Consider the following 15,215-nt stretch of genomic DNA (forward strand, 5'->3'; position numbering starts at 1 on the left):
CATTCAGGAAATGATGAGAGGAGTAAGCAGCTGCTTTACCAGCAATACACCAGCCTGATTTGCTCAGAGGTATCACAGCTTTGGAGAGTGCAGCACATCTGGCTTTGGATACCACCCTACAACCAAGTGACACATTTTCTCGACTTCTTCAGCCTGACATGGATCATCTCAACTTTAGCTTCAGTTCCACTTGTCGTCTTCATGACACCAACAGCACTTGGGGCGCCAAACAGGTAGGCCCCTCTGTGGTCCTAGGCTTGTGCTGCTTGGTGGGTTTGCCCAGCAACATTGCTGTGATCGTCTCTATCGCTCATCAATGGAATGAAAAAATAAGCTTCACAGTTAAACTAATGCTCAATCTGGCAGTATCTGATGCCTTGACCCTCGCATTGGCTCCTTTTGCAATGTATGGTCTACTCTGTGGATGGACTCTCGGCATTTGGCCTTGTAGGATGCTGATGTACCTGATCTACTGTGCTATGTACGCCAGCGTGTTGACGATCACTCTCATGGCTGTGCACCACTACCATACTGTAAAGTCAAAAACTCCTAATCAGAAACAACTGGAAAGACTGCAGAAGGGTCGCAGGCGCTTACTGCTAATTGGACTCTGGGGTTTGGCGATCATCTTTGCCTTGCCTAATTTTTTCACTCGAGGTGTTGCAATTAAGGGAGGATTTTCACGGTGTCAGAAGACCATAGACTCAGTTTCTGGAAAAGCTATAATTCTTCTGCTTGAGGTCATATTCGGATTCATCCTCCCTTTCTCCATCATACTGACATCTTACTGCTGGATAAACAAGACAAAGCTTCGAGGAGGTGAAAACGCTAGAAAGCGAAAGAAGAGGATGAGAAGGCTCGTGATCAGCATGGTCACAGCTTTTTTTCTTTTCTGGACCCCTGTGCATATCATCAATGTGATCGATGTAGCTACTACCCTGACTAAAGCATCTTTTCCAGCCGTCTATGAGGGCCTGAAATTTTTCCGTAGAGCAACTGGAGACTTGAGTAAGACTCTGGCGGTAATTAACTGCTGCGTGAACCCTTTCCTGTATGCTGTTGCATTAGGAATCATCAAGAAAAAGCATGATAACCAAGAAAATAAGACAGAAGTCAAGAGTTCTCTACACAGCCAAGGAGAAGGTTTAGAGTAACTTTGTGCTCTGCCAGCATAAACACTTCAAACAATTCATTATATTTCTCACCAATGTATTTTTATTAAAGATGTATTTTTCCTCAATATTTGTGTGCATCCTCATTAGTCAAATGATTTTAGTCTCTTGTGCGATTTGTTGTGTTATTTTGACCTAAATTTAAATGGGGTTGTGATCAGGTTTCTGTTCTTGTCTGGTTTCCTGTTAAAAGGACAAGTGGTCATAGACATACCTCAAAAGTAGATAACAGTCACATGCGATGGTTTTGTCAGCTGGAAGCCATGCTGTCTTTCAATTCAGTGGTGTCCAACACTTGTGTATGTATGTGAGTGTATATTTTGATCAGTCTTATCACCAAAGGCAGTGTTATTGTGTTTCTGTTTAAACCAAACATGGAAAAATGGTACTGTGCAACATGTGAACAATGCAAATGTACCCTCAAAGATACAAATGGTTTTTAAGGTCCAACTATGCACCTTAAATAAGTTTTTCCCAGGGAAAAGTTACTTATTTGTGCCTTTTCATAACCAAATGTTTCATAACTGATCATCAATCCATCCATCCATTTTCTAAGCCGCTTCTCCCTCAGGGTCGCTGGGGGGGGGGGTGCTGGAGCCTATCTCAGCGGTCATCGGCGGAAGGCAGGATAAACCCTGGACAGGTCGCATAACTGATCAATAAAATAAAAAGCCTGGAGTGAAGACAGGGTGTGTAGAGTCAGTTACAGTATACAAACTGCAATTTCAATGGAATCAGTGTTAGCCTACTGAAGACACACTCTTAAGGAGATACCCAGAGTGACAGTTTAGCATCTTTTATTCTGAGAGTATTAAGAGTTTTTCTATAGGCAGCCACTTTACCATCTATGTGTGAATTGAAGCCCAGCCTTTAATGGGCAAAGCTGCAGTATTACTCAGCAATTGAAAGTGCTTCACTATTGGTTGTTCACGGTAACAATCTAAAACTATCTAAAACTCATATGCATTTGTGTCAAAACTGAAATCAACTGTTATTCTTCAAGTGTTTTGTTCTGTTCTGTGAACTTCTACAAGGAAGCTTCTATTCTCATGTATTAGTCAGTAACAAGCAATTGTTTTCTTATTATTTAACAAATTAAATTGATCATTTAGCCTCAACAAAATCAGCAAAGGCATTCTCGTCATTCACATAATTTGGTTTGTATGTATGATTATAAAAAACTTTGGTCTCATCAGTAACCTCTGATTCATTTATTTATTTATTTTTGAGAAATGGCTTCATGGTGCCCCCCTATTGTTTAACGAACTATTGTTAAAAGGAGATACAAGTAAATGGAGGTTTTCTTCCAACAATAGATAATGATATATTATGATATATATAATTATTATGTCATTATTATTTTGAACAGTTATCAAGATGGTGCCAGAAGGAAGACAACAGCAAGTGAAACAGTAGCATGAAAAGTGAATATAGAAAAGAACTTCATGTTGGTACATTATGGGATCATTAGTTGTCTCATTACACTACATTTTCCTTCAGAAACTGCACCGCATGGCAGTTTTCCAACACAATAACGACTCCAAACACACCTTCAAGATGACAACTGCCTTGCTGAAGGTAAAGGTGATGGACTGACCAAGTATGTCTCCAGATCTAAACCTAACCGAGCACCTGTGGGGCATCTTCAAACGGAAGGAGGAGGAGAGCAAGATGTCTAACATCCACCAGCTCCATCATGTCATCATGGAGGAGTGGAAGAGCATTCCAGTAGCAACCTGTGAAGCTCTGGTGAATTCCATGCCCAAGAGGGTTCAGGTAGTGCTAGATGAAAATGATGGTCACACAAAATATTGATACTTTGAGCACAATTTGGACATGTTCACTGTGGACTCACTTGTGTTGCCAGTTATTTAGACATTAATGTCTGTGTGTTGAGTTATTTTCAGAGGACAGTAAATCTATACTGCTGTACAAGCTGCACACTGACTGCTAATTTATATCCAAGTTTCATTTCTATAGTGTTGTCTAATGAAAAGATATAATAAAATTTTTGCAGAAATGTGAGGGGTGTACTGATTTTTGTGAGATACTGTATGTTTTGATCAGATGGGAGGTGTTAAAAGTCCAGACCTTTTGTAAGACTTTTATGACCTTTTACGTTTCCCTGTGCAAAGATAAAAGAGACTTCAAATATTAAACAGCATATAATTAAATTACAATCAAACATTCAATCAAATTATAACCATTTATGCATATTACCCCGCAACGCAAGATAAGCAGTTTAGAAAATGTGTGTATGCATATTACCAAGATATCATTCTAGTTAACTTTAAATTAGACGTTTATTATAAAACATTAACAACACATACACCGTACTCATTTTCAATCAACACAGAATTATGAGTGATATCTTAATATGATTCCATAAAAGTATACAAACCGTATCTGAATAATATCTGAATCATATCTGAATCATATCCACAGAATCATTTTAATCCTTTACTCTTTATAGTTAAAAATTCATGAAAACCCTGATTAACACCCATTGATCTGATACAAGCTTTCAATTAACCATCACCTCAAACCACAGTGCAAAGGTAGCTATTTTATTTACTAGCCACGACTACTAGTTAACCTACTAGTGTCATTATATGCAATGTTGATGATGGCAAATACCTCTCCACCATGAATGGATTTTTAAAAATACATTTTTAACCTTCTCAGAACTATCACAAACCAACATCTTAGTCATCAGTGCATTCCTAACCAGTTCATATAACTGTGAGGAGGTTTTTCAAAGCATTAAATATGCTGAGGTTTTGCTTCATTTCACATCAAATCTGTGAATGACTTTGTTCTTCTTTAATGTTGATTAATCAGTGGAATTCCCCTTCAAAAGGTCATTTTTATGCACAAATATAAAACATCATATTTAGTGTCAACAAGGGGTTTCAGATCACGAACAGGTTCCAGCTATGGAGTGACCAGTAATCTGTTCTCTTGTGATTAAGCATGAGTGACGAGATCAGTGGTGCAACTGCCCTACAGTGAACTCACCTCTTTCTGTACATCCTATCAAGCTTTACATCTGATCCCCTCAGCTAAAGCGCTGTTACATCGCTCAGTCATGTTTAAGTATTAGTGCATTCACAAGCAATGAAAGTGAAAGAAAGAAGTGGGTTCATGTGAGTTACAGCCCTGATTTAAATGAAAGTAAACTGAGGAAGCTGTCAGGCGTTGGAAAGCGTGAGAACGTTATCTTTCCAGGCTAGGTGTTTTTTTTTGCAGCTTGCTAAATTGAAGCAACAATCTGTCACAAGACACAAAAGCACCGCTTTCAGTTTAAACATACCTAAAAGGAGGACGCTGTTTGACTGGTGTTGATATATTGCGGTTTACCCCTCAAACTACTATAGAGAAATCCAGTCGTCTGCTAGGTGGTGTTTGAATACTGAGATATGCTCCGACTTGGATGTGGTAGGAGTGATGATAGGAGTGGTCCATCACTGACCTACCGAGCCAGCTAACGTTTGTTGTTACAACTCACCAAAAACTTTCTTCCACTGTCCCATGACAGATTAGTGAAATATTCCACTGTTTGGTGAGTGTTTGTCATGTTCCGACAATAAAATTATAGTTCAAAACAGGAATTAACCTTCAAGCTTCAATGTTAATCCATGTGAGTAATCCAGAGATGTTAATCCATGTGAGTAGTATGATGTAGAAACTTGACATTTTGAAAACCCAGCAAGTTTACTCTTCACAACTACTTAGATTCTGATCAACCGTTTGATTTTACCATTTGCTCATCAATGGTAAGATTTTAATTCACCTGGAATAGCCAATGAACCACTTCGAGGTGATCCATCAGCTAAAAGCTTCCTAAGACAAGCTTTTCCTTTGGCAGGATCTACAGCATGTAGAGCTGCCAATAACTTATTCACACCATCATGCAACGTGAATTGTTTGAACCCTGAAGGTATGTGGTTCCCCAGTAGCTGTGGATTTCAGGGGGAGAAGTGGACCCATGTAAATAAAGAGCCCCAGAAATAGTCAGAATTCATCTGGGATCACTTCACTGGAATCTTAACTACATTTGAATCATAACTCAACAGAGATCAGGATGCCTTGATTTATTTTTTTTAATGAAAATATATTAAACATATATTTTCCAGTTATGCAATTTACAGTATGTTCTTAACATATTACCTCAATGTGTTTCAATCCCTTAAGCACAGATTTGAGAACAGAATAACATTACAACAAATACCAGATCACTATTTTTTTTTCAATGTACTCTTTTTTTTTTAACTGGATAGGGATTTTGACTATATGCACAACAACATGTTGCAGTACTTAAAGATATAATAAATTTCATTGAACTACTTCTGCTGACATATTCTGATATTTAGAATACAACCAACAGGGTGTTAGAAGGCAAGGAAAAAGTTTGAGGCAGACGTTTGGGCTTCTCAGCTTTGAATTTCATTGACAGAACATCTGAAAATGCTGAGTGACTCTACAGAATAGCTGCTGCCACATTACAGTACAGAGAGAGACAGTTGCTTTTAGCTGGTCTTTGGGGGTTCAATAAAATTGACCATTTCAATACAGAAAGCGTGTGCATTTGAGGTGGTTAAGCGTGATTTTGTACAAAGAGCTGGAGAGAAAAAGAGCCTCTTTGTAGGAACAGATCTGCCATTGTTATAGACATAAACATTGTAGAATGTGCCTTCAGAAAGAAGCATCTCCTATCAGTTACTTTTATTAAGCTTAGAACCCTTTGGCCATGATGACCCTGTCCAGCAGGGTATGGTACTGCTGTGGAGAGCAGCTTTGGCAGGGAAGTTTGCCCCGACAGGAACAGAAACCGTATCAAGAACATAGGAAAGATCTGTAACAGTGCACAGGAACTCACAAAAACGAACCTGTTCACAATTGTCCAAACACAGTAAGGAGGAGTGAGAAAGTGGTGAGCAAGCATTCTGGGAGGAGTTACTCGTTTTAGCTTTGTGCTTTGGAAAATGTTGATGGTTAAAGTTATCTACTCTTTCCACATGTTTCTGTTTTAATCTGGTCTTCCAATTCAAAGCTCAAGTCTTTGACAGTCTCCTGCATTTATGAATGTTTTATTAGAAGATTTTAATAGCAGGTAGAGCTCACTGAATTAATGTAGCCCAGCATGCCTTTGTAGCCACCCTGACCCAGCTCCTCCGCTAAGAGTCTGAAGCACTGCATGTCTTTATCTGCTGCCCTCACCTTCCTCATGCAAACACGCAAATTCATGAAAAATCCTCATCACCGATCTTTGATGAAAAACAGCATTAAGTACTTTTACATACACATTTGAAAGTTTAGACATCCTTAATCAACATTGCATGATAATAATGCTGACAATTTTTATAATCAGAGCAATAATTACATTATAGCAATAATAATAATAATAATAATAATGGATCATATCTAAAAACTACTTTTCAGTCGTTTTCTCTCATCCATTATTCCAAAAAAGAGATATGGTTCACACCTTCTTGCTTTGTCCCACTATTCCCCGCCCTCAACCCAAATATGCACCTTACAGAAGCGTCAATATTTACATCAATTAATTTACAACCAATGGCACTGCCCAGTCATAGTGTTTTAGTCCTTTTGGGAATAAAAGCACAAGGCATGGAAAAGATCCATTAAAATATCCATTAAGTCTGAAAGGGACTCCATGCCTCAGTATCTGTATATGGGCCTCACATGGCCAGTAGCTGATTGAGGGCCATGCGGAACTGCTGGGTGCAGCCGGACAGCTCCCGTACCCTTTCTGTCATGTCCCGGGCTGCCCCTGGAGAAGGGTACTGCAGGGCTGCAGTCTTGGTGCTCATCACAATGTCTTTGAGTTTGTCGCAGAGCGCGTTGCTGTGCTGGGCCACTCTGCTGCGCACCTCAGGGGACTTGGCCTGTCTGGAGAGTGTGTCCCCAATGAAGACCAGCTTGTGGGCACTGAGGATAACAAACTTGCTGTGGGCAACGAAAATCTTGGGTGGCTGGTTGTTGTTGATGGATGAGTAGAAGGCGTCAATGGCATTGGTTAGCGTGGTTATGTTGGCCTCGCACTGTTCAGAGTAGAAGAGCAACAGCTGCCGGTCGCCCATACACAGCTTACTGCGCGACGGTGGAGGGTAGTGTGGAGGTGGGGTCCAACCCGAGATGTCGTTGTTAATCGGCCGGCTGACTTCCTGCTCCAATCTCTCAAACTGTTTGAGCTGCAGGATGAAAGGCAGAGAATAATCAGTATTTTACTAAACGAGCTGGACAGTCAGCCTAATTACTGCTAATCATGTTAACAGGGGTATTATTTGTATTGCATACTCTATCCAAGCCACAGGCCAAGCTAGATAATTTTAAGTGTATTTTAAAATAATTTTATCTTACTGAAAGGTTAGATTTCCTGAATCTAGACATTGCAGGAGAAAGCCTGAAACTGAATAATTTACAGCTGCAGTCTGGTTTCTTCACAAGTACCAGTACAGTAACACCAAGATAAAATCAGTTTCAGTACAAGATTTAATGATCTAGTATTCAGTGAAGGAAGGAAGAGATATTGTAGCCAAAAAAATATTTAATTAAACACAAACAACAGATTTCAACTACACAGCTTAATAGACCTTAATAAACATCAAGTAAAATGAAAATCAATAAGCCAGATAATTTGACCTATTTGCAATGTACCAGTGTAATTTTAGATTATTTGGTTAATCATACACTTGAACGACACACACACCCAATAACAAGATTTTAACCACAATTGACAGCATTTAAAAATGATCATTTCAGATTGAAATAGAAATTAAACATAACACAAAAGAAGTTAATTATGAGGTAAGGTATACTATTACATTATACAGACCACCTCGTTTTCTGATCATTTGCCAAGTCATGTTGACTAACCTGCTGTTGCTCTAGCTGGGTCTTATTGTGTCTGTTGATGCTTCCCTTCTCCAGCAGCTGTCTCTGGTTCTTTTCAAACTCCTCTTTACCCTAAGAAACAGCAAGCACATTACACTCACATTTCAACCAGTAATACTATTGTATCATACATCTTGAACATGTTTTCCAGCCCAATACCTGGCATCTCCCCATCACTTTACACATAAAGTTTTATACTTTTTCAAAGAAGCCTAAAGTAAGAAGCAGTATTGGTGCTGAGGCAGATGTCATCATCACAGCCACAAGGGGTCAGTGTGGGCACAGCAAAGAAAAAGCACATAGCCATTTCTCAGCTGCCAATTGAATGCATAAAACCAACAAACCCTATCACAGCAGTGGTGGACAAAGATCAGGAAACATCTCTGTGGCTGCATAAACCTTAAGTCTGCTGCTGTGTGTAGTTTTTGACAGTACCACACAGCAAAGCCAGTGCAGCTGCAAGGAGGGAAGATATATTTGGGCTATGAAAAACAGGCCAACACACGTTTAGTAGTGATTGATGATGACACCTAAAGCATTACACTAGGGGATTAGGAGCTGAGCCCACATGAGGGAGGCATGGAGACCACTGCTAACTCTGACGGCAGTGCAGCCATGTGAGAAGCACCTGCATCCTACATAGCTTAGCTTGGAACCATGTTAAGTGAAGAAATACAGCCTAGGGAAAACATAGCCAATGCGCATCAGCCACAGAACTGTAGCGTTCTCCCTGCTTTAGTCTTAGGCTCTGCCAACAGAGGTTAATGGACCATGTGATATCCTGATAGATATTCATGCATGTTTGCTGAAGATATCACATTTGTTTCATACAGGTTTGTTTTTGTTGCAGTACCGTTTTGACAGTCATGTGCCCATGCTATCTGTAATTGATGCAGTAAATTATATGGTGTCCAACCCATTACTAGAGATCTATCTTCTTGCACAGTTACTTCTGTCGCACTTGGCAATATTATTCAGATCATATTGAAAGCCTTGATTAGCTGCATCAGCTGTGTTAGAGTATGGCTGTAGCTAAACTCGCTTGTGCCTGTGGCTTGCATGATTTTGGTTAAACGTATATGGAAAGAGCATCGAACTGCATTTGCAGTCAAATATTTTCCAATATGTTATCTACTTATTTACTGGTGATGGTTAAATGTCCAGTTTGGCTGTCATAGGCTCCAGTACCTGTAAATGCACATAGTCATAGTCCTCCATCCAGCCCTCCTCTGTGGTCTCGTATGGCCTGTCAGGAGTTTCCTCCTCAGCTGTGAACTTTGGCGGTGAGGGCAGCGGACGGGACTGGATGTTGGCTCTCTCCGGCACACCTGTCTGGTAGGCTGAGACATTGTTGTTGTTGGTCAGCTGATCTCCAACATGTGGAACTGGTGGCAGCGGCAACTGCTGCTGCTTGTTTGTCCGTTTGAAGAGCAGCGAGGCGTTGCCATGCAGGAAGGATGCCAGCTGCTTGGTGTCGTCAGGCACTCCACGGGCACACATGACCAGGCGGTCCAGGTCATCCCCTCCACTGCCAGCTGGTGGTGCTGCTACGAGGGCAGTAGGTGCCCAGCCTATGGCGTCCAGCGCCTGAGTGTACTTAACCAGGCCCTGGAAGGCCTCTTCCATTTTCTGTACCTGCTTGTTGAGCTTGGCCTGCAGGGTGCGGTCAGTGGCCTGGGCGGCGTTGGCCACAGCTCCACGTGCAAACTCCAGCAGGTCCCGGACAGCCACACGGAGGCGCTCGGATGCCTGGCGGATGGAAGGCAGACTGGACTCCATCTGTGTGGGGCTGCGCCAGTTTCCGCTGATGAAGGACATAAGCAGTGAGGCTGAGCTCTCCACAGCCTGCTGCAGGCGAGACAGCCGCTCCATGGCTTGCTCTAGGTCCAGGGGGAGCAGACGTCCTGGCACGGTGCTGTCCCGCACTGGCACCATGTCCAGAGAAGAGGTGGACAGGTTACTGCGTGTGCTACCTGTGCTGGAGGCTGACAGGCGCTTGAAGCTTACTGTCAGCTCCTCAGTAGCTGCTGCATCACGCACTACCTGAGGGGGCACATCGTACACGTGATCACCTGACTCCTCGCCCACAGCCGGGCGCTCGCGGGGGAAATCATAGACATCTCCAGGATGCTGCTCCTGTGGGCCGGTCTTACGCAGGCTGGTAGGGATATCATAGATCTCCTGTGCCTCAGACTGGGGTTTCCCAGCCAATGGAGGAGGTGGCACATCATACACATCTTCAGGAATCTGTGGTTCTGGAGTGGCTTCAATATGACAATCGAGGCTCTTCATTTTGGCAAAATGAGGGGGAACGTCGTATGTCTCCTCCCTGATGGGACCATCTGGAACATCCTTGCTTACTGATGGGGGGAAGTCATAAACCTGGAATGTATATGGAAGTCAGATTTAGTTGGAATGTACTGAATTACTGAAACACAGGTATACTAAATCAAACTGAAGAGATATTAAAGTTTGACAGCAGTAGTGGGTGATATGGGCAGAAATTCATATCATGTTATAATTAAGATTACTGTTGGTTTTGATATACATCACAGTTTACAGTATTTATGCTTTTGTTTTCAAATAAAACTTAAAATTTTAAATGCTTATGTAAACATTTTTTGTAGAATAACAATGGCATATTATTCTGGATTTCTCTTCATAAGAACCATATTGAACAAGTAAATTAAATTTCTTAAACAAAATAGTAAAAACAGAAATAAACAATATATGGACAGATGTCAGCATTGCTTTCTAACCCTAACAAGATCGAGTGTATGTAAAGTCCACACCAGCAGCTTCTCAGAGTGCAGGAAAATGGTATAAAGGTGCAGTCAGCTCCTTAACTGCTAGCTTCTTATTTAAATTTTCTCGTTACACCTTAAATGGTGCAGCCTGTATGTCACATTATCTGCATTTATTCACATATCAGTATAGCCTTAATGACAAAACTAATACCTTAAAAAGAATTTCAACCGATATGTCACCCACTACCACTAGACAGTAACATTTATCTCAAAGTAGGCCTTTAAACACTAACGTTACTTCAATAACAACAATGTGTGTATGAGATATTTTAAATATTCTAAAATGTTTATACTGTTCCTTAATCTGGCATTACCAGCAAGTGCCTGAACTTGGAGCAATTATTACTTAGGTATATTAGGTGGCTGGAGGAAGAATTCTAGCCATTCATTTATAACAGCACAAATCAGCATGACAGGAGTGTTAGCTAGCAAGCTGTTTAATTTTTTAATGTACATATTATATACATTCATATGGACACCCCAGTCAAATTGCACGTTTAAAAACAAGTACACATTCTCTGCAGAGAACATACCTCTTCATACATGAATGCACAATAACATGTTGGAGGAAAAAAACATGAAATCTAGCCTGTGCAAATTTTCTTTTGTATTTTATGTTTTATTTTATCCCAATTATGGTAAACTAGAAACAGATGCTGTTAATAGAAACTGTGCACTAAAATTAACAGAAAAATGCCACATTAAAGTATAGAGTCATTTGAACAGGGGTGTTCAAACAAAGCCTTTTATTTTTCTCAGGGTTCAAAAATATGCAGACTTACAACTGAGAATTAGATCATGCATATAATTACAGATATAGGTTGATATGGAAGCTTATACAGAAGCAAATTATATTAGACAGACACAGGGATAGTCTCCTTAAAACAAGTGGCTTGCTCATAGGTAGCATGAGCTGGGACCAAAGCTGTGACATACTGGGTCCTAGCCAAGTTCTCTACTGAATTACTTTATGTGCTTGATCTCAAAGGGTGTAGTGTTGCGTTTAAGCACAATAACCCACAACCTCAGAGCTTAGCATCAGATATCACTGTTGCTCCAACCACCACATAGCTCTAAATGAATAAGTTGGTCTCTTGTGAGAGAGACAAGCTCTCCAGCTGAGAGATGTTAGGCGTTCTGCATTAGAGTCTAATCTGATTGATCTGTGTCAGTATATGTGTGTGTGTGTTTGTGTGTGTCTCACTGTTTGCTGGGAGAGCAGCTGGTTCTTGTCCACACTGGGAGGTGTGTCGTATATTTCCTGTGCATCTCTGCTGGTCGGACCCTTCATTGCCATGGGAGGAGTATCATACACCTGTTTAAGACAGAAAGAGGTCCAGTCATTGACAAAATATAAACACAGAAGCACACATTCTCACAGTCCTTTCAGTTTTTTTGCACACACATTTTCATCCAGGCATTTAATGTGCTTATGTGCACCCATAATCAAATATGATTAGACATAATTGGATCATAAACAGTATACAGAATATTCATGCACATTCACGCACACATGGGTATAAAAAAGCAGTATAATAGGAGTAATTTCTTAATTGCTGCTGCTGAGACATAATTCACAAGCTTAATCAAAGAAGTGACTAATTAAATAAGACTTTAGAGGGAGTGTTTGCTTAATCCGCCATAAATATACTGGCAGTTCTAAGAATTCTCTCTCCCAACTCTCTCTCTCTGCCTCCCTCCCTCCCTTCCTTCCCAGGGCCCCCCACTCTTTTATCCTGCAGTCTGTGATATTTTTCCTTTCTCCTCCTGTTGTCCTCCCCCTATTCTTGTCCATGTCCGGGGAGAACAGATAGATTATTGAGGCAGCCGGATGAAGAGTCAGTGGGAGCGCAGATACACGCGATAGAAGACCCACTCCTCCTAAACACACACACACTCACACACACACATGAGATTAGCAGAGCGTGACAGGAGACTGAAACACCTGGAAATAATCAGTGGCATTGCTAACCTTCACCCTCCCCCAACACCAGCCCCTCTGCTACCTGTCACGCTGGCCTGCGTACACACCTCACACGCACTACAGGTCAACAGCAAACACAGAGGGGACTGCCAGGTTATAAAAAGCTGAGCCAAAGAGTAAAAGAGCACAGACTTGAGAAGCAAACACACATGCACGTTAACTCATAAGCCCACACACCCGAAGGACTGTGCTGACTTCATATTAAAGGGACAGTTGGGGCAGAATGAAATATTTAACCATCTTGCCACCCACATAGTAGACCCAGTAGACCTGTGAAATTTTCTGGTTTAAAGACTAGTACAAGTCCCTTATGATGATGCACCTTGAGGGTGGAAGAATCTTCTGAAAAACTACAAGTGTTTTGGGGTTTTGGGGCTGATTTCTGGGGTTGGGCTGTTTTGAATTTTTTTCTTTAAGGTGAGTGCAGGAGGAAGGAAGATGGCTAATGTTACTACTAAGAAGATGAATATATTATTGCAGCTGTTTACCTGTGGTAATCTTCAAATCATAATTACAACGGAGAGAATGGACTACTCAGAAATACAGAAGCCCTAAAGGATTAGCGTTAATTTTTTTACTCTGTTTTTCTATGGGCCTTTACGGCTTTACATACGGAAATGAATGGATTACTCAGACACTGTGGAACTCATCAGATGAGGAGGACAAGCTAAAAGCTGAAGTTAGCAAGATAAAAAAAGCTGAAAAAATGGTCTCTCACATCCATTTTGTGCTGCATAAAGATAGAATCGTTTTCTTCTATCTTTACATCTTGCTTAGTTGCCTAGATTGGTCTATAGATCAGTGGCTAGGATAGCAGTCAGGACTGGTTGACACCACCGATATTCTTAACAGCTGTATGATGTATTTGTAATGTTTGCTGGGGATTCAGGAAAGATAATACTGATGAATGAAAACATGAAAAAGTTGTGAATTGTGTCAAACTGATGAGGCTGAGGGATGTATTGCAGGGATGTATTGATTTTGCATAAAAAATACAGCATAACAAATAACATAAAATCTAGGTTTAGCCTGGAATGCCCCTATAAGTGTTATCTTGTGCTCTAACCAATAATACTAAAGTTTCATTATATTCCAAACAAAGAGAACATCTGCATATACATACTTTTATACCTGTTATACCATCATTTAAAAAAAAGAAAAAACAAATAGCCACACATGCACTCAACTGAGCGTAGTCACAAAGCTAACTGAATGTACTGCTGAATATATTGTACACATGTGTAATACTTTACAATGTACTTGTCTCATTGCTCTAATATGTTGTTGACTGCCATTTCTACTGTCTTTATCCTCTTAGCACACACACACACACACATTATAAATTATAATCCTGCCCAAACAATGCCGTGCAGTGTGCTGCGTGGGCCTGTGGGCTGGCCTAGAGTTTAGAGAGAACAAGAGATAGAAATGTGAATATGAATACCAAAATCTCTGCATGAGAACGCGCTGGGCTTTCCGCCAGCCAGAGACGACTTTAACGTGTGAAGAAGCTTTGTGAGTTTGAGAGACAAAGAACAGCTTTGCAAACATGGAAAATGTACATGTGTGTCATTTAGTGCCAGTGGGCAGTGAGTAGGAGGGTGATTTTACCATTAGACTGTAATGCACTGTAGCTGATATATAAACTACGACTATAACGATGCATTCAAAATAACGCAGTTGTAGGAAGAAAACCTTGTATCTCCATTTTTGGTGTTTTTCAGTTTTTGACATAATTTGAAAATACCTGTTACCTATTACATTATAAATTTCATGATGAATAAACTAAAGTAATGACCCAAAATGACTGGTTACACTGACTTATATTAAAAGTAAAGTACGTTTTTCCTTTTGTAAAGTTATCATTTAAGAGATAAATTCATCATATGGTAATAGAATTACAAATAAATTATAAAATAATTTACAATGCTAGTGATATTCTGATAACACTGTACTCTGTGTTCAATTGTTTGGAAACACAAATTCCAAACTGTAACCCCCCCCCCTGTTTTGGACAAGCTCTAGTGGAGAGTGGTTCTCACATACTGAAGGATCTTAGTTTCATTTGCATATTACCCAGCATTCTTTGTCAGACTGAAAATCTACACAGTAATGTTTTCAAGTGGTGTTCATGGTATGTACCTATGTAATTAATTACTTACTGTTCTGTCTGTAAAGCCTATAATTAAGTTCAGTCTTTTCTGCTGTATACAGTTTTGAACTAACTACAGATACTGTAGAACTAAAGTGACTGCACAGAATAGTTAAATAAAGGTGAAGCAATACAATAAAAATCATGAGGTGCAAGAAATGAGAATGATATATGATGATTTG

At 40.3% G+C, this 15,215-nt stretch overlaps 2 protein-coding genes across 3 annotated transcripts in view; one reads left to right on the forward strand and one right to left on the reverse strand.

Annotated features, from left to right (window-relative positions):
• The first annotated feature begins 28 nt into the window (after positions 1 to 28).
• Positions 29 to 1,206, forward strand: LOC108431187 (leukotriene B4 receptor 1-like). Its single transcript, XM_017704187.2, has one exon. It carries the CDS (start codon positions 159 to 161, stop codon positions 1,152 to 1,154), a length of 996 nt encoding a protein of 331 aa, XP_017559676.1. The 5' UTR covers positions 29 to 158; the 3' UTR covers positions 1,155 to 1,206.
• Positions 1,207 to 5,261: 4,055 nt separating this feature from the next.
• The window catches only part of bcar1 (BCAR1 scaffold protein, Cas family member), a 98,392-nt gene continuing 88,438 nt past the window's right edge, over positions 5,262 to 15,215 (reverse strand). For both annotated transcript variants that reach the window (XM_017704206.2, XM_017704207.2), the window contains exons 4-7: positions 12,102 to 12,212; positions 9,279 to 10,472; positions 8,073 to 8,162; positions 5,262 to 7,387 (exon numbers count right to left, since the gene is read on the reverse strand). In XM_017704206.2, the coding sequence (XP_017559695.1) occupies positions 6,875 to 7,387; positions 8,073 to 8,162; positions 9,279 to 10,472; positions 12,102 to 12,212 (1,908 nt within the window). In that variant the 3' untranslated portion in view covers positions 5,262 to 6,874. The remainder of the gene's footprint in view (positions 7,388 to 8,072; positions 8,163 to 9,278; positions 10,473 to 12,101; positions 12,213 to 15,215) is intronic.

Source organism: Pygocentrus nattereri, chromosome 7 (assembly GCF_015220715.1).
Source record: "Pygocentrus nattereri isolate fPygNat1 chromosome 7, fPygNat1.pri, whole genome shotgun sequence".
Taxonomy (NCBI): Eukaryota; Metazoa; Chordata; class Actinopteri; order Characiformes; family Serrasalmidae; genus Pygocentrus; species Pygocentrus nattereri.